At 42.6% G+C, this 21521-nt stretch overlaps 1 protein-coding gene across 1 annotated transcript in view; it reads left to right on the top strand.

Moving 5' to 3' along the window:
- The window catches only part of LOC141051122 (uncharacterized), a 175294-nt gene that overhangs the window by 45172 nt on the left and 108601 nt on the right, over nt 1-21521 (top strand). The window contains exons 6-10 of the mRNA XM_073548009.1: nt 8915-9064; nt 9194-9373; nt 9457-9580; nt 9664-9761; nt 9960-10050. Of these exons, the coding sequence (XP_073404110.1) occupies nt 8915-9064; nt 9194-9373; nt 9457-9580; nt 9664-9761; nt 9960-10050 (643 nt within the window). The remainder of the gene's footprint in view (nt 1-8914; nt 9065-9193; nt 9374-9456; nt 9581-9663; nt 9762-9959; nt 10051-21521) is intronic.

Below are 21521 nucleotides of genomic sequence, written 5' to 3'. Positions count from 1 at the left end.
TACCCACAAGGTACAGGTTTCAGCGCTGGGTGCATTATACAATTGCAATATAGCGGCAAACAGATGGGTAGCCAGGTTCATAAAATCTTGCCACAGATCTAGGCCAGTTTCCTTACCAAAAATAGCTCCATGGGATCTAAATCTGGTGCTGGAAGCCCTTACGAAGGAGCCGTTTGAACCCATACAGCAGATTTCAACTAAAAACCTCACCCTAAAAACCATCATTTTGGTAGCTCTAACGTCAGCACGTACAGTTAGTGACTTGCAGGCCCTCTCAGTCAACCCACCATATACCCAGATATACCAGGATAGGGTGGTTATGAGAACAGACCCTGTTTACTTGCCGAAAGTAGTAACTAACTTTCACCGAAACCAAGAAATTGTCCTCCCTTCCTTCTGTGAGAATCCGAAAAACCCAGGGGAGGAGAAATTTCATAGCCTAGACGTTAAAAGAACCCTAGTAGAGTATATGTCTATAACCAGCCAGTGGAGGAGGTCCCAGTCCCTATTCGTAGCCTTCCAGGGGGCTAGGAAAGGTTATGGAGTGTCAAAGGGGACTATTGCCCGATGGATTAGGGAGGCCATTAGTGTAGCCTATTCAGCTAGTGGCGTCCCGGTTCCTGACGGCATCAAGGCTCATTCCACCAGAGCCGTGGCGACCTCCTGGGCTGAGAAAGCAGAGGTATCAATAGAGCAAATTTGTAAGGCCGCTACCTGGGCCTCACCCTCAACTTTCTTTAGACACTATAGACTAAATCTATCCTCCTCTGCTGACTTGACCTTTGGTAGAAGGGTGCTGCAAGCGGTGGTCCCTCCCTAAGGTGTTCGAAGTCTCCAGAATCTCTCATGTGGTGCTGTCATGGGTGAAGGGAAAACCACCATGGTTACTTACCGGTAGCCGGTTTTTCCGGAACCCATGACAGCACCCGTATATTTCCCCCTCTTTTTTCACCGTTTGGGTGTGCACAATAGTCGGGTGTATTTGTGTGATGTGGTGTTGGATAAATATGTAACTAACCGGGAAGTCCTCTCAAATGCTCTGTAATCCAACTGAAGCGGGGGAGAGGTGCCGCCCCTTATGTTTCAGTAGGTTCCTGTCCTGGCGGGGCAGATCCCTCTCTCATGTGGTGCTGTCATGGGTTCCGGAAAAACCGGCTACCGGTAAGTAACCATGGTGGTATGTGCCTGAATCCAAGGGTCCCAGATACCTCCAAAGTTATCGAAAGAATCAGATCTAATAGCTTCTATTTTCTCGTATAACATTATCAAATTGACCCTATTGTTCACCTGTGTTAAAGAGAGCGCACTGGTTTTCCATCTACTAGTTATGTGGTTTCTCATCGCCATAGCAATAAAATCAACGAGACGGCAAATTTTATTGTTGGCATTGGTTGGTCTGTCCCCCAACAGAAGAACTGACGGTGACAGAGGTAGTTTCCTACCCAAGATATTATCAATTAATTTTACTACATCTTTCCACAGTGACTTTACTATCGGACATGTCCACCAAATATGGAGAGTATCTCCATCGTCAGTGCACCCTCTAAATCAATTGCCAGGGACTGAATGGTAAATATTGTGCAGGAAGCTAGGTACATAGTGTATTCTAAAGAATAATTGAAGAGATATCTCAGTAAGTGAAGCTTGATTACTTCCCCTCATTATATTTTCATAACACCTGAACCACCTTTGAGGTGTGAAGGAGATTCGTAGATCTGCCTCCCATTGTTCCATGGTCTTCAATTTCGAGCCATCCCTGGGTTTGTTAAATATAGAATAAAGATATGAGACCATTGCCCAATGGGTCATATAGACATTTTAATGCATACTTTGTAGGTTGTACATTTGAAGAACCAACCGTTAGGCTTTGCAGAAAATGAAAAATTTGTTCAAGTTGGAATCTCTCAGACCTCGGGACTTGCTATTTTGCGATGAACTCTTGTTTTGTCATTATCTTAAAATGGGTAGTTAGATTTTGTAGCCTAGTTAGCTTATTCTGCTGCCACCATACGTGATTTCGAGATGTAACTCCTGGCGGGAACATGGGATTATTAAACAGGTTCAGGAGAGGATAGGTATGAGACTGCAACGCAAATTGGAATCTATTCGCTCTCCAGATTTGCAGGGAGTAAAAGGTATACGGAGAATGTAGAGCCAGATCTTTCGGTAAAGGCCCCATGGCCCAAATTAGACTCTTCAAGGAGTAAGGTGCTATTTGGGAGTTTTCTATTTGTGGCCATATGGGCGTGTGTTGTTCCGCGTTTACCCCTGCCAGCTGGGCGATCTGAGCTGCCCTATAATAGAGAGTAAAGTTTGGTAGCGAAACTCCTCCCTGTCTTTTGTGACTAAACAGGATTTGCTGGGAGATGCGGGGCTTTTTATTATTCCAGATAAAACGTACCACGTGCGAATGTATCAATTTGAATGTCATCAGAGGTATTGAAATAGGCAAGGATCGGAACAGATATAGAAATTGAGATAAGGTAACCATTTTAATCGAGTGCACCCTTCCCAAAAAGGAAAGAGATGGGGAGGACCATTTTGACAAAGATTGTGTTACTTTTTGGAGGAGAGGAGCATAATTATATTTAAATAGCATGGATTTACATAATGTAAGGTTAATTCCTAGGTATGTAATATAATGTTTTGCTTGTCGGAAATGAAAGTTCTCTACTATTGAGCTTTGTTCAGCAGGAGGGGTGTTCAGAAACATAATCTCTGATTTATCGATATTGACCTTTTAAGCCTGAGATTTCCTCAAAGGATTTAAGTGTTTTTAAAAGATTAGGTAGGGATATTTGGGGATTTGTCAAAGTCAAAAGAAGGTCGTCGGCAAACAGACTGACCCTGTATTCATGTCTACCTATTGTTTGGCCTGTGATATCGGGGTGCAGATGGATCTTCTGCGCCAGTGGTTCCATCGCCAAAGCGAATAGGGCCGGAGATAGGGGGCACCCTTGCCTGGTTCCTCTGCTGATAATTATTGGCTCTGGAGTGGTCTAAGGTAATTTTAAATAAGCAACCGGGTTATTATATAGAAGTTTAAGTGAATCGATTAACTGTTGTGAAATCCCCATTTTACGCAAGATATTAAACATGTATGTCCAAGTGACGGTATCGAAAGCTTTTTCTATATCTAAAGCTAGCAAAGTTAAGGGGGTTTTATGTTTGTTGGCATTATGTATGAGGTTTAGGTTTTTACGGATATTATCCGGGGATTGTCTAGTTGGGATGAATCCAACCTGATCTTTATGGACAAGACCAGGCAGACATTTATTAATTCTATTGGCTATTATGGAGGAGAAAATCTTGAGGTCCACGTTCAAAAGGCATATTGGCCTGTAGTTTTTTGCGACCAATGGGTCTCTCCCTTGTTTTAGGATGACAGTGATATGCGCCGTATAGAATTCGGCGGCATTGTTTGGCCAGTTAGCATATTATTGCAGTTTGTTTGTATATGCTTTAATAAAATATTTGAAATTTTTTTATAGTATAATGCGGTCAGCACGTCGGGGCCCGGAGCCTTCCCAGCTTTTAGATGATTTATAGTAGATATGATTTCCTCTTCAGTGATAGGAGAATGCAATGTAGCAGCGTAAGCCGGAGTTAGGGAAGGTAGTGGTACATTAGTTAGGAAGTCATCCAATTTGGGCAAAGAAAAATTCTTCTATCAGTGTATAGTTTTTGATAATAAGTTTGAAATATTTTGTAGATTTTGTTCGGGTTAAAAGTAGTTTGGGACTGTTCGTCTTTTATGGAGAAGATAGAGTTTAATCGCTCTTTCTGTTTTAATTTCGGGCAAGCATTCGGTCCATTTTATTAGAGAACCGATAGAATGTCGCTTGCGTCCACCTGATTTCTCTTTCCGTACGAGTTGTTAGCAAAGTATTTAGTTGTAGTTTTAAGTCATAGATTTGTTTAGTTAAGTATAGGGAGGGGTGTGACTGATTGGCGGTTTCTAATTTATAAAGTTCATTCTTGAGAGTCAATTGCTCCTTAAGATGATTCCTCTTTTTTGGGATGCTATCCTAATGAGTACACCAGTGATGTATTTTTTATGGGCCATCCATATATTACCCATAGAGGGGTCCAGGGTGATATTAGAGTGGAAGAAGGCCTTGAGCTCTTGTTCGACCATTATTTGCGTTTGAGGGTCAGAAAGCAAGGATTCATTCAGTCTCCACTTATACAGGCGTGCAGTCTTCATGCCTAATTTAAACACAGAGAGTACGCTATCATAGTCGGACCAAGAGGAGGGGACATGTCTGGAATACATCAATGATGGTATGTTTTCCGAATTAGTTAGAATCCAGTCAATCCTGGAGTATGAATGGAAAGCTCTAGAAAAATAGGTATAACCTCTGGATTGCCCATGAGACTCTCTCCATGTATCCACCAGATGGTGAGCTTGCAAGATACCATCAAAGATAGTTTTTTCCCTCCTTGTCAGGTCAGGCCTCCCCTTATTAGATCTATCAAGGGTTGGGTTTACAGTCAGGTTAAAATCGCCCCCCCCCCCCCCCCATATAATAGTATCATAAGGGTATAGATCTTAGGGATCCTGCAATAGATTTAATCGTTTTCATTTGAAGTGTCGGGGGTGCATAGCAGTTAACAAGACAGAATCGCTTCTCCTGGACCGTGCCCCAAAGAATTATATATCTACCTTCCGCAACCAAACCCTCCTGCTCAAATGGAAAAGAATTATGCAGCAATATGGCGACATCTCTCGTTTTTTTTATCATGAGTTGCAAGAAAAAATCTCGAGTAGAGCTTATGGAAAAATTTGGGAGATGAGTTATTAGAGAAATGAGTTTCCTGTAGGAATAACACATCAGGGGAATGTTTCTGGTAATCAATAAAGGCGTGTTTTCTTTTTATCGGGGAATTGAATCCCCTAACATTGTGTGATAGTACCTTATACGTTAAGGTTGCATAAAGAGACTCTAATGAAATTTCTAATTAAACTACGGCCTGGAACAGGCATCTTCACCTTAGTCACATATCCAAAAATATTTTTACATCTCATCGAAACTCTTGTAGGGAAAAGGAGTGAAGGGAGGGTAACAGAAAATACAACAACAAGAAAAATGGTCGCAACCAATGACCAATTTGTGGTAGGACCAGAGGCAGTAATGGCCCAAAATCGAGTGGCATACTTACTCCAGGGGCACAATACTCCACTAGTAGAAAAAGAAAACAATATTATTCATAAATTTTCATTAGAAACATCAAATAGCAATACTATCAGAACGATAGCTCAGCATTTTGGTCGTTCTTTGAGAATATTCCAGCACATTCGTCGATAGTGGACTCAAGAAATGGGCTATTTGTTGTGCTGTGATTTATTGAGTCTGGTATGGCGAACTTCCACCCACTCTCTACACGGTCTCTGTCTCTGTAGTAGGGCTCCCGAATCAGAAATCGGGATGCCTGCCTTCTCCAGTGCTTTTCTCCCTTCCTCGAGATTTCTTGGAGAATAGGTGGTGTTGCCATAGGAGAAAATTAAAGCATGTGGGAATCCCCATCTATACGTAATCTTTGCTTTTATTAAGGTCAGAGTTATGTCTTTCATGGCTTTTCTCCTTATCAAGGTTGCTGGGCAGATGTCAGGGAACAGAGATACTGTATCTGGGACACCCGGTAAATTGTTCAGTTTACGAGCTGTGGATAGAATCAGGTTTCTGGATTCCTCATGATGCATTTTAAGGACAACGGCCCTAGGTGAGGCATCAGATTTGGGACCTCCCAAAGCCCTGTGAATTCTGGTTATTTTTAAAGAATTAGGATCTGCTTGGGGCAGGAGGGTACAGAAGAGGTTTGAGGCAACCTCCAGTGGATTGTAGCTACTTTCCGGTAGTCCTTTAATTCTGATATTACCTCCGAGATCGATGTTCCAAGTCTTCACACTTTAGCTCTAGGATCTCGAGTCTAGCATCTTGTTCCTGTAGTTGTTAACTATTATGTTCAGCGGCATCTGCTGTGTCATCCATTCTTCTTTCCAAATGATTGGTTCTTTGAGCAATATCCTGGATTTGCTGCGTGACGTTGCTTTCAGCAAAGGATAATTCGGCTCTGAGCGTTTTCTGAATGGTAGTCAGGAGAGCCTCCATTGTCATTGGGATCATGTTTGTTGGAGCAGTCAAGTTAGTTTGCTGTGACCTCTGGAGGGAGCTCCCAGTGTTCAGTGAGGTTGTGACGCTGACATAGTGTGACTAGCTGATTTTGTACGGTGAGTCATCAGTTGTGTGATCGGACGGATATTGTTTTCTGACGAAACAGACTTTTTGGGACGCATTGCTCAGTGACCTCCTGCTTTCTGAAAGTTATCGCATGACAATTACTCATATAGGTGGGTGCATATTTGTGCCCGTGGTGACAGAACTAGTGTTCCATAATTTTCGTCCACCAGCATCGTCCATGCCCTCCGTGTTGGAAAATTTTATAGAACAGAGTATGCCTCTGGTGCAGTTCTGCTGCAATACCCCTTTAATATCACAAGAGCAAGGGGGTGTGTGAGCCTATAAGTCAGAGCAACATCCCAAAACAGGGGAAAGGAAAAAAACCTCTCTCTTCCTTCTTTTTAAGTATGGGCAATTGCGTCAAATGGCCAGCAGAGGGAATCCCACACCTTTATACATAAAATAAGGTATCTATGGAGATTGTATTAACTCTTATAGTCCTATAGCTTCACTTTCAGCTGGGGACAAGATAGAACACACAGCCCTTTAACAGTCAGGTCTGGGAGAGACAGGAAGGCTCCTGCAATCCCCTCAGGTGCTCTGCTGAGCAGGGAGGATCCTACAAGTGGTCCACAACCTAGCTCCCGCTGTCCTTCCCGCTATTAATTAAATGAAATTTTCCCCTATTTGATAATGTTAAGTACCTGTCTGCTGAAGGGTCTAGTGCCCTGTGCCTGAGGCAATTTTCCTGTTGTGGCCTGGTGGGGCCTCCAGTGAAGCAGATGGTTGTCCCTGTTGTTTTTCAAGCCAGAGCAGTGTCTCTTATGTCTCACGCCGTTCCTGTGGTGCCGGAAGGAAAGCTTTAGGTCCGGGTACTTTGGCACTGCCTAGGTAACTATAGCACAGATGTATGAGTTCTGTATATAATCCATTAGCCGGCAGGGCCTAGATGAGGCCTGTAGCGGTGAGAAGAGGCCTAGGCCTCACTCCTGAAGTCTCTCTCCAGTTCCAAGTAAAAAATCTCTGCTTGTAAATATCCGAAACAGTCCAAATTGGGCTCAAAATGTTCTTTATCAAATCCTTAGTAGGATCCAAAAGAAAAATTGAGTTTTGAGTGATTTTTGGTCGGGATGGGAGTAGATTCTGAGTTTATCCATCAGGAGCTCTGCTTTTCTGTTGCTCAAATGTGCTGTGTCCTAGGCCACACACCCCCTTCATGTGTTTTTTAGCAAACTCTATGCGGGCTTTCATATGTCTTGCACTGAGGAGAAGCTTCCGTCGGGCCACTCTGCCATAAAGGCCTGACTGGTGGAGGGCTGCAGTGATAGTTGACTTTGTGGAACTTTCTCCCATCTCCCTACTGCATCTGTGGACAGTGATCTTGGGGGTTCTTCTTTACCTCTCTCACCAAGGCTCTTCTTCCCCGATTGCTCAGTTTGGCTGGACGCCAGGTCTAGGAAGACTTCTGGTGGTCCCAAACTTCTTCCATTTAAGGATTATGGAGGCCACTGTGCTCTTAGGAACCTTGAGTACTGCAGAAATGCTTTTGTAACCTTGGTCAGATCTGTGCCTTGCTACAATTCTGTCTCTGAGCTCCTTGGCCAGTTCCTTTCACATCATGATTCTCATTTGGTCTGACATGCACTGTGAGGTCTTATATAGACAGGTGTGTGCCTTTACAAATCAAGTCCTATCAATTTAATTAAACACAGCTGGATTCCAATGAAGGAGTAGAACCATCTCAAGGAGGATCACAAGGAAATGGACAGCATGTGACTTAAATATTAGTGTCTGAGCAAAGGGTCTGAATACTTATGACCATGTGATATTTCAGATTTTCTTTTTTAAAAAATTTGCAAAAAATTTCTACACTTCTGTGTTTTTTTCAGTCAAGATGGGGTGCAGAGTGTACATTAATTAGAAAAAATGAACTTTTTTGAATTTACCAAATGGCTGCAATGAAATAAAGAGTGAAAAATTTAAAGGGTTCTGAATACTTTCCGTACCCACTCTATGTTTTATATTTGTGTAATGAGAACGGTGGAGATGGCAGGATTAGAGCTGATCATAGATGTGACTGCTATATCTGTTTGTGATTTAAGAAATGGGCTATTTGTTGTGCTGTGAGGGTTAAGGATCTGAAAACATAATACATTCCTGTATGTTTGTACTGTTTTTTTTCTTGTGTGTAAATCTTATAATTTCATTTATTTGTCCTTTTTTAAGCACTGTAATTTATTTTTTTTATATTACATCGAAAATTTAATCAGTTTGTTCTTTGCTGTTCTAAACGTACCAACATCAAGGAGGAAAAGTATAGCTTGGTTCTTTTACCCAGTGTATGCCAAAGTGCAAGAAGTAGCTATCGATACTTTGAAAAGTTCGCTGTGCATGTGATCTAGTGTGCCACCCAGGGCAGTTGGCGTATCAAAATGGAGAGTGATGGCTTTGAGAAGTGTGTTGTGGATGTGTGAGATGACTGTGGGAGGCGCTTAGCTCCTTTTTAGCCTATTGTGGTAGTTGAATGGACAAGTGATTGTGAGAAGCAGAGTCCTGCTTTACAATCACATCCAAATCACGAGTGCAGCAAGTGGATGATGTTTATGACGTTCAGTTTATATGATCTGAGAATAGGACACGCTCTATCTCCTCAAATGTTCTCCTTATTGTCTCCTGTAATTGTGTTATTACACGGGATCTTTATGATGCTACATCGTCATCTTCCCATTCAGGTCCCTACAATATCGGATTCTCTCAGTGGAAATCTTCTATATAAGAGACTTTTCATGATTGATCCATCAAAGATGGATATGGACAAGGAGAAGATGGCGGAGAGGATATTACACCTCACCCTAGAGATCCTCTTTTGGCTTACTGGAGAGGTGAGAGATTCTGTTAACGTCACATTTCATCATTCTTATCTATGGGAATAACAGATGGGGAGAACGGGAGAGGTGAGGACTCTGGAAATGTCTGTAGTGAGATTTGTTAATGTGTCTCTCCATATCCAGGTTTACACAGTAATGAAGAAGACCTCTAGTGAGTGCTGTCAGGACCCTGTGTCTGAGGGATGCGGAAGACACCTGAGCCCAATCACGAGGCCTCCACCTCACACCCTGATACATGAGGACATCAATGACCAGAAGATCCTAGAACTCACCTACAAGATGATTGAGTTGCTAACGGAAAAGGTGACGTTGCTGAGAAAGCTGGGACATTATGCAGTAATGCTATGAAGGGATCGAGAAAATGATGGTATTATTGTGTGTGTCAGATTCCTATAAGGTGTCAGGATGTCACAGTCTATTTCTCCATGGAGGAGTGGGAGTATTTGGAAGGACATAAAGATCTGTACAAGGACATCCTCATGGAGGTTCCTCAGCCCCTCACATCACCAGGTAATAGACAGGACTAAATACACACGGCCTATAATTATCTGTATGTAGAGAATGAATTCAGTCCCTGTATGTGTTTCCTCCAGTTCTATCCAGTATGAGAACAACACCAGAGAGATGTCCCCGTCCTCTTTTTCCACAAGACTGTAAGGAAGAAAATCCCAATGTTCCTCAGGATCATCAGGTAGATGGAGAGAAGGTGTCATGAGATCTCCCCTATGATGTGTAGACGGCTGTGAAGGTCTTGTGCTCAGTCTTGATTTATCCACCAGTATTATATGTTTTATACTTGTGTAATGAGAACGGTGGAGATGGCAGGATTAGAGCTGATCGTAGATGTGACTTCTCCATCTGTCTGTGACTTTTACGATATGTATTTCAGGGTACAGATCTGACACACATTAATACTACAGAGATATTTGTGAAGGGTGATGATCAGTGTAAAGAGGAGATTCCTACAGATAACAGCACCGGTGAGTAGTAACTACTAAGTGCAGAGAAGTCACAGATTCTGCTCAGTCACTGGCTGTTGCTCATTTGATGTAGTCCGACCATATCAGAATTAAAGGTCACCATTCTGCCACTATACCACTGCATGCTCCTACACCCAAAACTGCCCCTGTTAATCAGAGCATGTACGGTATGTAAGAAATTGTACTGGAGCCATTCATTGTTCAATCTGCAAGGCCAGAAAATAAGGCTATGTGCACACGTTGTGGATTTGCCTGGGGAAATTTCTGCACGGATGCTACATCTCTTGGCAGAAAACACAGTTGAAAAAGGTTCACTTTTTGAACCAAAATGTGGCATTCATGGGCTAAATAAAATAGCTCTTATTCACTCTAAAAACGGTGTGCTGTTCCTGTTCTTTGGATTCCTGCATTTCAAGGTTTGGGATTTGCCTTTGGGAGATTTTTTGCACCCGGACTCCCTATCTTTTCATTGTGCTGCTCTAAGTTTTCTTTTTTTTTTTTGCGTGTGTGTATATGTATATATATATATATATATATATATATATATATATATATATATATATATATATATACAATACAGACCAGAACTTTGGACACACCGTCTCATTCAAAGAGTTTTCTTTATTTTCATGACTATGAAAATTGTAGATTCACTCTCAAGGCATCAAAACTATGAATTAACACATGTGGAATTATATAATTAACAAAAAAGTGTGAAACAACTGAAAATGTGTCTTATATTCTAGGTTCTTCAAAGTAGCCACCTTTTGCCTTTGATTACTGCGTTGCACACTCTTGGCACTCTCTTGATGAGCTTCAAGAGGTAGTCCCCAGAAATGGTCTTCCAACAGTCTTGAAGGAGTTCCCAGAGATGCTTAGCACTTGTTGGCCCTTTTGCCTTCACTCTGCGGTCCAGCTCACCCCAAACCATCTCAATTGGGTTCAGGTCTGGGGACTGTGGAGGCCAGGTCATCTGGCATAGCAGCCCATCACACTCTTTCTTGGTCAAATAGCCCTTACACAGCCTGTAGGTGTGTTTGGGGTCATTGTCCTGTTGAAAAATAAATGATGGTCCAACTAAACGCAAACCGGATGGAATAGCATGCCGCTGCAAGATGCTGTTGTAGGCATGTTGGTTCAGTATGCCTTCAATTTTGAATAAATCCCCAACAGTGTCACCAGCAAAGCACCCCCACACCATCACACCTCCTCCTCCATGCTTCATGGTGGGAACCAGGCATGTAAAGTCCATCCGTTCACCTTTTCTGTGTCGCACAAAGACACGATGGTTGGAACCAAAGATCTCAAATTTGGACTCATCAGACCAAAGCACAGATTTCCACTGGTCTAATGTCCATTCCTTGTGTTCTTTATCCCAAACAAGTCTCTTCTGCTTGTTGCCTGTCCTTAGCAGTGGTTTCCTAGCAGCTATTTTACCATAAAGGCCTGCTGCACAAAGTCTCCTCTTAACAGTTGTTGTAGAAATGTGTCTGCTGCTAGAACTCTGGCATTGACCTGGTCTCTAATCTGTTAACCTGTGATTTCTGAGGCTGGTGACTCGGATGAACTTATCCTCCGCAGCAGAGGTGACTCTTGGTCTTCCTTTCCTGGGGCGGTCCTCATGTGAGCCAGTTTATTTGTAGCGCTTGATGGTTTTTGCCACTGCACTTGGGGACACTTTCAAAGTTTTCCCAATTTTTCAGACTGACTGACCTTCATTTCTTAAAGTAATGATGGCCACTCGTTTTTCTTTACTTAGCTGCTTTTTTCTTGCTATGAGCTGTGTATTCACCAGACTTCTGCACAACACAACTGATGGTCCCAACCCCATTTATAAGGCAAGAAATCGCACTTATTAAACCTGACAGGGCACACCTGTAAAGTGAAAACCATTTTCAGTGACTACCTCTTGAAGGTCATCAAGAGTGTGCAAAGCAGTAATCAAAGCAAAAGGTGGCTACTTTGAAGAACCTAGTATATAAGACATACAGTATTTTCAGTTTCACACTTTTTTGTTAATTATATAGTTCCACATGTGTAAATTCATAGTTTTGATGCCTTCAGAGTGAATCTACAATTTTCATAGTCATGAAAATAAAGAAAACTCTTTGAATGAGAAGGTGTGTCCAAACTTTTGCTCTGTACTGTGTGTGTATGTGTGTGTGTGTATATATATATATATATATATATATATATATATATATATATATATATATATATATATATATATATATATATATAATACCAAGCTCTAGGTTTATTAATGAACAGGTGTCAGCCAGATACCCTCATTAATAAAACTGTACATAAAGAGTTAAATAAAGACACACGAAATCTGTGTGAAACCCAGTATCTGTTTATTTTTCAAAAAAAAAAAAAAATTAAATTGCGTGGGCTCCCACATAATTTTCATATTCTGCAGAGGGAAAGCTTACGGCTAGGGGCTGATGTTAATCTGGGAAGTAGCCAATAGCCATAAAGGTTCCCAGGCTATTAATATCAGTTCACAGATTTGCTTAACCTTTCCTTTACTGGCTATTTTACAGGGTAACCCCAGAAAAAAATTGAAATAGGGTCCCCCTATAAAATCAAACCAGCAAAGACTAGGCAGACAGCTGCGAGCTGATATTAATAGCCTGGGAAGGGGCCATGGATATTGGCACCCCCCCCAGGCTAAAAACATCAGCTCTCAGCCGCCGCAGAAATGGCGCATCTTATAGATGCGCCAATTCTGGCACTTTGCCTCGCTCTTCCAACTTGCCCTGTAGCGGTGGCAAGTGGGGTTCATATTTGTGAGGGTTTTGTCACCTTTGTATTTTCCGGTGAAATCAGGCCCACGGCTTAGTAATGGGAGTGGCGTCTATAAGACACCAATCGATTACTAATCCTATACAAAAAAACCTGACCAGCATCTCCGAAGTGTGAATAGGTGCAAGCTGCAGTGACTGCAAAACATATATGAAAAAGAAACAGCAGCACACTGTGAATGCCAAGACATATGATGTCAATGGAAATAACTTCCAAACGCTCTGTCCCTCAGCAGGATGTACTTACAAAAAAAGCAAAGGTTCTTAGCACATGATTTGGCCAATTCATGTGTGCCCGTCAACCGCGGCAAGGTGACACTTCTCTGATGGATCCTGTCTTAACCCTTCCATATCCTACTGTACATGCCACTTTCTGGTTAAAAAACCTACAATAATGGACAAACATGTCTCTCCTGGGCTACAAGCCTACAATTTGAATGGGCAAGTAGAACTGGTTGAGAACACCTGCAAGTTAATGGGAGGAGTGCAAGTGTCAGAGCAGAGGGAGTCACACCCCCCAAAATAGCTATACAAAAAAACCTGACCAGCACCTAATAACTGTGAATAGGTGCAAGCTGCAGTGACTGCAAAACATTAATCCTATAATTATATGGTAAATAATGACACAGCCAGAATAAAGTCCTTTTTTGAAATAGTCACACAGACTCCTTTATTGAATCTTAATTTACCATACTTACTGAATGCCTAATCCGTGACTCCCTCGTCTCTTGTAACAAAAATAATAATAAGAAGAAGAATTTTTATTTATATAGCGCCAACATATTCCGCAGCACTTTACAATTAAGCGGGGACATGTACAGACAATAAATTCAATACCAGTTAAGACAATTCAAACAGTGACATTAGGAGTGAGGTCCCTGCTCGCAAGCTTACAATCTACAAGGAAATGGGGGGACACAGTAGGTGAGAAATGCTTGTTAATTCAGGTCTGGCAATTATAATAGGGATTTTCATATAAAGCTGCATGATCCGGTCATCAGCCCGTGTGTTTAAGTGCAATAGACAAGTATCAAGTGCAGTTATCATGTGCATGAAGGGTGTGGAGACAGATGAATAGTAGGGTGCAAATTCAGAATAATATTTGGAAGGAGGGAACAGGGCAAAGTTAGCTTGATGAGTAGTTGATGTGGTAGGCTTGTTTGAAGAGATGGGTTTTCAAAGCGCGCTTGAATAGGTCAGGGCTAGGTATCAGTCTGATCGTCTGGGGAAGTGCATTCCAGAGAGCTGGAGCAGCACGAGAGAAGTCTTGGAGACGGAGGTGCGAGGTTCGGATTACGGGGGATGTTAGTCTTAGGTCATTTGTAGAACGGAGGGCACGTGTAGGGCGATAGAGATGAGAGAGGAGATATAAGGCGGTGCAGAACAGTGGAGAGCTTTGTGGGTGAGAGAGATGAGTTTATACTGTACCCTGTAGCGAATAGGTAGCCAGTGTAATGACTGGCACAAGATGGAGGCATCGGTGAAGCGGCTGGACAGAAATATGACCCTGGCTGCCGCATTCAAGATGGATTGGAGAGGAGAAAGTTTGGTAAGAGGGAGACCGATCAGAAGAGAGTTGCAGTAGTCCAGACGAGAATGAATAAGAGCGACAGAGTCTTAGCAGTTTCAAAGGTGAGAAAAGGTCGGATTCTGGAGATGTTTTTAAGATGCAGGTGACAAGAGCGACTGAGTGATCGGATGTATGGAGTGAAGGAAAGTTCAGTGTCGAATATGACCCCAAGACAGTGGGCATGCTGCTTGGGAGTTATGGTTGAACCCTCCAGGGTTATTTCGATGTTAGGTAGAGTGAGGTTAGTAGAGGGGAGAAACACAAGAAGTTCAGTTTTAGAGAGATTTAGTTTCAGATAGAGGGAGGACATGATGCTAGAGACAGCAGACAGACAATCCTTGGTATTTTGAATTAGGGTAGGGGTGATGTCAGGGGAAGAAGTGTATAATTGGGTGTCATCAGCATAGAGATGATACTGGAACCCAAATCTGCTGATTGTTTGTCCAATAGGGGCAGTGTATAAAGAGAAGAGGAGGGGGCCTAGGACTGAGCCCTGCGGGACCCCGATGGTAAGGGGACGAGAAGAGGAAGAGGAGCCGGAAAAAGATACAGTGAAGGAGCGGTCAGAGAGGTAGGAGGAGAACCAGGAGAGGGCTGTGTCCTTGAGGCCTATAAAGCGGAGCATAGTGAGGAAAAATAAAATTGTAAACCAACATATAATATTCCCTGTCTGATGTAGTCCATTTACCGAGTGTCCCACAACGACCTCACGTGTAGAACAGTCACATCGGGAGATGTGACTGCTCTACCCGGCCTCCAGTGATACTCTGACAGGAGGTAATCCCTTCCGTAGTGTATCACTGCCGTGAGAGTTCACCGAGGTTCATCAGCTCCGGTGTTCTCACTTACGGCACTACCGCTGTGTGAGAACTTTCCCACGCAGCGGTGCCGTGAGAGTACCGGAGCTGATCAGCTGATACACTGCGAGAGCGATTATCTCTTGTCAGTGTATCGCCAGCTGCCAGGTAGACAGCCAGTCTCCCGATGTGACTGTTCTATATGTGAGATCGCCGTGGGACAATCTGGATTACCTGGACTATGGCAGACAGGGAGCATATGTTGGTTTATTATTTTACATTATTTCTAGGAGACGAGGGTGTCAGGGATTTCGTGTTAGGGGAGTATAATGGTTTTGTAATAAGCTCTAGTGATTTATTCCAAACCACTATTCTTTTACCCTCTTGGTGCCAGTAGAGTATAGCTATGAGAGTCCTTTTTCAATCAGATAAAATTAACCTTTTATTTATAATTTTTAAAATTTCCTATTGACCAATAAAGACAGTGACACAAAAAAAATACCAATAAAGTTCTCGTGCATAACAGTGCTCAATTAAAAAATTGGTTTGAACTCACCAATAGATGTTTTCCCATACATAGCAAGTTGACCATGGACAGTTACTGGCGGAGTTACTTCCGGCCTCGGCGCGTTCCATGCGGTGAACCGCAGGGAACCGTTATCCTAAGTAGCCGGACAGGACACAACTGAAACACCGCCCCTGGAAGGTCCTCGAGCACCTATTGAAGTGGAGATACGGACCCGGAAATGAGAATGTGAGGTCAGACGCCGAGGGCAGGATTGGTATGAGATGCCCCTATTTAAGGGACTCCTGATGGTGTAATCCATTGATGCCATTCACTTGAATAGGGTCTGCGATGCAACAGGTCACACCTAGATAAGAGGACACCTGCCACTGTAGGGTTTTACTCTATATAGTTTACATTGGAGTGGAGAAACATATATCTCTTTCCCACTTACTGCGTGATCTTCGAATTCCCCTGATGAATTTCCTTTATTGGGGAAGAAACGCGTAGGGAACATACATTTACTGAGTGATGGTGGGCATCCCGTAGCAGCACTCACTTGGGGACTGTCCTTGTTAGGATGGGAGCAATGCAGGGGCATGACAGGGAATAATAGGAATTTACTTTTCCCTCTCACGCAAACATATTGGATTATTGCTTCTGTCCATGGTGAACTTGCTATGGGAAAACATCTATGGGTAAGACCAAACTTTAATTGAGCACTGTTATGCACAAGCACTTTATTGGTATTGTTTTTGTGTCACTGTCTTTATTGGTCAATAGGAAATTTTAATAGTTATAAATAAAGGTAAATTTTGTGTGATTGAAACAGGACTCTCATAGCTATATTATAACAGTTAATTGTTTTGTATTTTTATATGAATGTTTGTAATTTTATTTTTTATTTAACTATGAGCACAGGCGCCTGTAGATACTGAAATTTTAGCATCTCCTGCCCGGTAAGTGCAGGAGCTCAGTGCTGCCTGTGGCTGAGCTTCCTGCACTAACAGGAGTGGCGCCCGCGCCGCCCCTGGCTTTTAACCCCCTGGGAGGCAGAGGGTCGGGGGCTCCCTCTGCCTTCAGATCGGCGTCCCCGCGATGTAATCGCAGGGCCCGATCTGTGCCATGATGACCTGGGGTTGTCATGACAACCCCCGGGTCATCCAGCTACGGAAAGCCTCTGAGACCATGCTCACAGCATGATCTCAGAAGCTTTCAGCATAGTGTATAATACATTGCAATGCTGGAACATTGCAATGTATTATACCTGCAAATCAAAGTGAATATCCCATAAATGTAAAAAAAAAAATACGTAAAAAATAATTTTAAAAAATTCCCCTAAAAATACACATTTTTATGTAAAAAAAATAAAATATACAAAAAATACACATGTTTGGTATCGCTGCGTCCGTAGAAATCCCATCTATAAAAGTGTCACCCTAGTTAACCCCTTCAGTGATCGCTTTAAAAAAAAAAACAAGTAGCAAATTATACTTTTTCCAAGCGGTATCATCATATCGCTTGGAAAAAGTGGAATAAATGCGAACAAAAAAACGAATGGTAATAAAAATAGTATCACTGAAAGTGCCATCTTGTCCCGCAAAAAACAAGCCACCATACAGCTCCATCAGCGGATAAATTAAAAAGTTATAGCTCTCCGAAAAAAATGATGCAAAAATAATTATTTTTTCTATAAAACTTTTTATTGTGTAAAAAAAAAAAAAAAAAATCAAAACATGAAAAAAAACTACATAAATGAGGTATCGCTGTAATTGTACTGACCCGAAGAATAAAGCTGCCTTACCAATTTTACCACACGCGGAACGGAGAAGAAAAAAAAAACAATTCCTGAATTGCTGGTGTTTGTTCATTCTGCCTCCACAAAAACTAGAATTGAAAGCGATCAAAAAATGTCATGTGCCCGAAAATGTCATGTACTAATAGAGGCGTCAGCTCGTCCCACAAAAAACAAGCCAGCACATGACTGTCAGCCGAAAATACAGCGATGCAAAAATTTATTACAAAAAATTCTTAGAAAAAAAGCGTCTTTTAGTGTGTGACAGAAGCTAAGCATAAAAAAGGATATAAATCTGGTATCTCTGTAATCGCACCCACCTGAAGAACAAAGTCACCTAATCACTAATACCGCACGAGGAATGGCGTAAAAAATAAAACCAATTCTTCACCTTTTGTGGATTTGTTCATTCTGCCCCCCAAAGATCACAGAAAAGGCAATCACAGTGGTTTACCCCCACATATGGGGTATCAGCGTACTCAGGATTAATTGCACAACAACTTTGGGGGTCTAATTTCTACTGTTACCCTTGTGAAAATAAAAATTTGGGGGCAAAAAGATCATTTTTGTGGAAAAAAGTATGATTTTTTTTTTTTTCACGGCTCTATGTTATAAACTTCTGTGAAGCACTTGGGGGTTCAAAGTGCTCTAGATAAGCTCCTTGGGGGGTCTAGTTTCCAAAATGGTGTCACTTGTTGGGAGGTTTCCACTGTTTAGGCACATCAGGGCTCTCCAAACGTGACATGGCATCATCCGATCTCAATTCCAGCCAATTTTGCGTTGAAAAAGTCAAATGGTGCTCCTTCCCTTCGGAGCTCTGCCATGCACCCAAACAGTGGTTTACCCCCACATATGGGGTATTAGCTCAGGCAGTCAGCCATTTAAGCTCAGACTATGTGACTCCATCATGTGATTCATCTCATGATGCTGACATCACGCATGCCCTGTAACAACACTGCCGATGGAGATATGTGATCCTCCCCCCACCCATTCTACTGAGGTCCACTAAAACCAACCCATTATATAACTTTATATAAAACGTCTCAACACCCAGTGTGCTGGAGGAAACTATTCTGGTTTCACATCACTGACGCCATCATGCACAGTGACACGTATCTCCTTTACATCACTTCACCAACTTCACCAGTGACTCTGTCACAGTGGTTACAAGTTTTGCATTTTGTATTGTTACATGGGAATGTGGCTGTCACTGATGGTGATGAGACAACACTTCTGACAAGGAGATTCCTTAAGTTAGGGGGCTGTTTGTAGGTGAGAAGTGATAGTTCTGAGAATATATATATTCGTTTGTGGTCTCTGTGGAATATGGGCTGGAGATAAGCACCAATTAATTTTCCTTAGGATGCTCATATGGGGGTTGTATGTGACCACAAGAGGCACCCTGTTGTTGTCCTCTCTGTCTGTAATCCAGGAGGCTGCTTCTTGGCAACATTTTAGCTCTGTGGATCTGGTCCCCTATCACCAGTGGATGGTATCCTTGTTGTAGCAATGTATTCCTCAGTGATAGCAGCTGTAGTTTTCTGTCTTTACTATGTGAACAGATTCGAATGTACAAGTGCTTCTCACTAAATTATATTTCAGTTCTTCAATTACAAAAAGTGAAACTCCTATATTATATCGAGTTATGACACACAGAGTGATCTATTTCAAGTGTTTATTTTTGGTAATGTTGATGATTATTTCTTGCAGCCAATGAAAGACCAAAAGTCATTATCTCAGTAACTTAGAATACTTTATAACACCACCTTGAAAAATTATTTTAAAATTTGAAGCGTTGGCCTACTGAAATGTCTGTTCAATAAATGCACTCAATACTTAGTCGGGGCTTCTTTTGCATCAATTACTGCATCAATGCGGTGTGACATGGAGGCGATCAGCCTGTGGCACCTCTGAGTTGTTATGGAAGCCCAGCTTGCTTTGATAGCATCCTTCAGCTCATCTACATTGTTGGGTCTGGTGTGTCTCATCTTCCTCTTGACAATACTCCATCCCATAGATTCTCTATGGGGTTAAGGTCAGGCGAGTTTGCTGGCCAATCAAGCACAGCGATACTGTTGTTTTTATACCAGGTATTGGTACTTTTGGCAGTGTGGACAGGTGCCAGGTCCTGCTGGAGAATGAAATTTCCATCCTCAAAAAGCTTGTCAGCAGAGGAAAGCATGAAGTGCTCTAAAATTTCCTGGTAGACGGCTGCACTGACTTTGGTCTTGATAAAACACAGTGGACCTACACCAGCAGATGACATGGCTCCCCAAACCATCACTGATTGTGGAAACTTCACACTAGACCTCAAGCAGTTAGGATTATGTTCCTCTCCACACTTTCTCCAGACTCTGGGACCTTGATTTCCAAATTACCGTATATACTCTTGTATAAGCCAACTCCCCTAATTTTGCCATAAAAAACTGGGAAAACTTATTGACTCGCGTATAAGCCTAGGGTGGAAAATGCAGCAGCTACTGGTAAATTTCAAAGATAAAAATAGATAGCAAAGAAACTAAAATTAATTGAGACATCAGTAGGTTAAATGTTTTTGAATATCCATATTGAATCAGGAGCCCCATATAATGCTCCATACAGTTCATGATGGGCCCCATAAGATGCTCCATAGAATAATATGCCCCATATAATGCTCCATAAAGGTTATGACTCCATAAGATGCTCCATAGATTATGCCGCATAAGATACTCCATAAGATGCTCCATACAAAATACATACAAAATACACCCCATATAATGCTGCGCAAAGGTTAATAATGCCCACACAAGATGCTCCATAGAATAATATGCCCCATAAAATGCTTCATAGATTATGCCCCATAAGATGCTCCATAGATTATGCCCCCATATGCTGCTCCATAGATTATGCCTCCATATGCTGCTCCATAGATTATGCCTCCATATGCTGCTCCATAGATTATGCCCCCATATGCTGCTCCATAGGATATGCCCCCATATGCTGCCCCATAGGATATGCCCCCATATGCTGCCCCATAGGATATGCCCCCATATGCTGCCCCATGGGATATGCCCCCATATGCTGCTCCATAGAATATGCCCCCATATGCTGCCCCCATAAAATGCTCCATATATTATGCCCCCATATGCTGCTGCAAAAAAAAAAATGCCATACTCACCTTCTGCTCAGGACCTCACCTGTCTGGGGGCCATCACTGCTCACCGCTGTTTGCCATGTCGTCTGTCAGTGACGTTCAGGCAGCAGAAGGCACGGCGCGCACTAACCACGTCACCGCACCCCCTGCTGCCTAAACGTCACAGACAGGAGTGAGCAGCGATGAACACCCCGGAGGGGTGAATATCGCTATACTTACCTCCACTGGCGCGGTCTCTGCAGTGGCAGCACCGCTTCTCCACGGTCTCCCTTCCTGCCTTCAGCGGTCACGTGGTACCGCTCATTACACTCATGAATATACGCATATTCATAAGTTTAATGAGCGGTACCATGTGACGCTGAAGGTGGGAAGGGGGACCGTGGAGAAACAGGGGAGCTGCAGAGACCGCGCCAGGGGAGGTAAGTATGATCTCTGACACCCCCGCTCCCCCTCCCCTGCCGACCCCCAGGTATATGACTCGTGTATAAGACGAGAGGGGAACTTTCAGCCCAAAAAAATGGGCTGAAAATCTCGGCTTATACACGGGTATATACGGTAAATGCAAAATTTACTTTCATCATTCACCACTGAGCAACAGTCCAGTTCTTTTTCTCCTTGGCCCAGGTAAGACACTTATGGCATTGTCTATTGGTCATGAGTGGCTTGACACAAGGAATGTGACACTTGTGGCCCATGTCCTGGATACGTCTGTTTGTGGTGGCTCTTGAAGCAATGACTCCAGCAGCAGTCCAATCCTTGTGAGTCTCCCCCAAATTTTTAAATAACCTTTTCTTAACAATCCTTTCAAGGCTACGGTTATCTCAGTTGCTTGTGCACCTCTTCTACCACACTTTTTTCCTTCCA

The sequence above is a fragment of the Dendrobates tinctorius genome, unplaced genomic scaffold (genome assembly GCF_039654945.1).
Source record: "Dendrobates tinctorius isolate UK_male_01 unplaced genomic scaffold, ASM3965494v1 ptg000155l, whole genome shotgun sequence".
NCBI lineage: Eukaryota > Metazoa > Chordata > Amphibia > Anura > Dendrobatidae > Dendrobates > Dendrobates tinctorius.
This window is presented reverse-complemented; position numbering and strand designations above follow the sequence as displayed.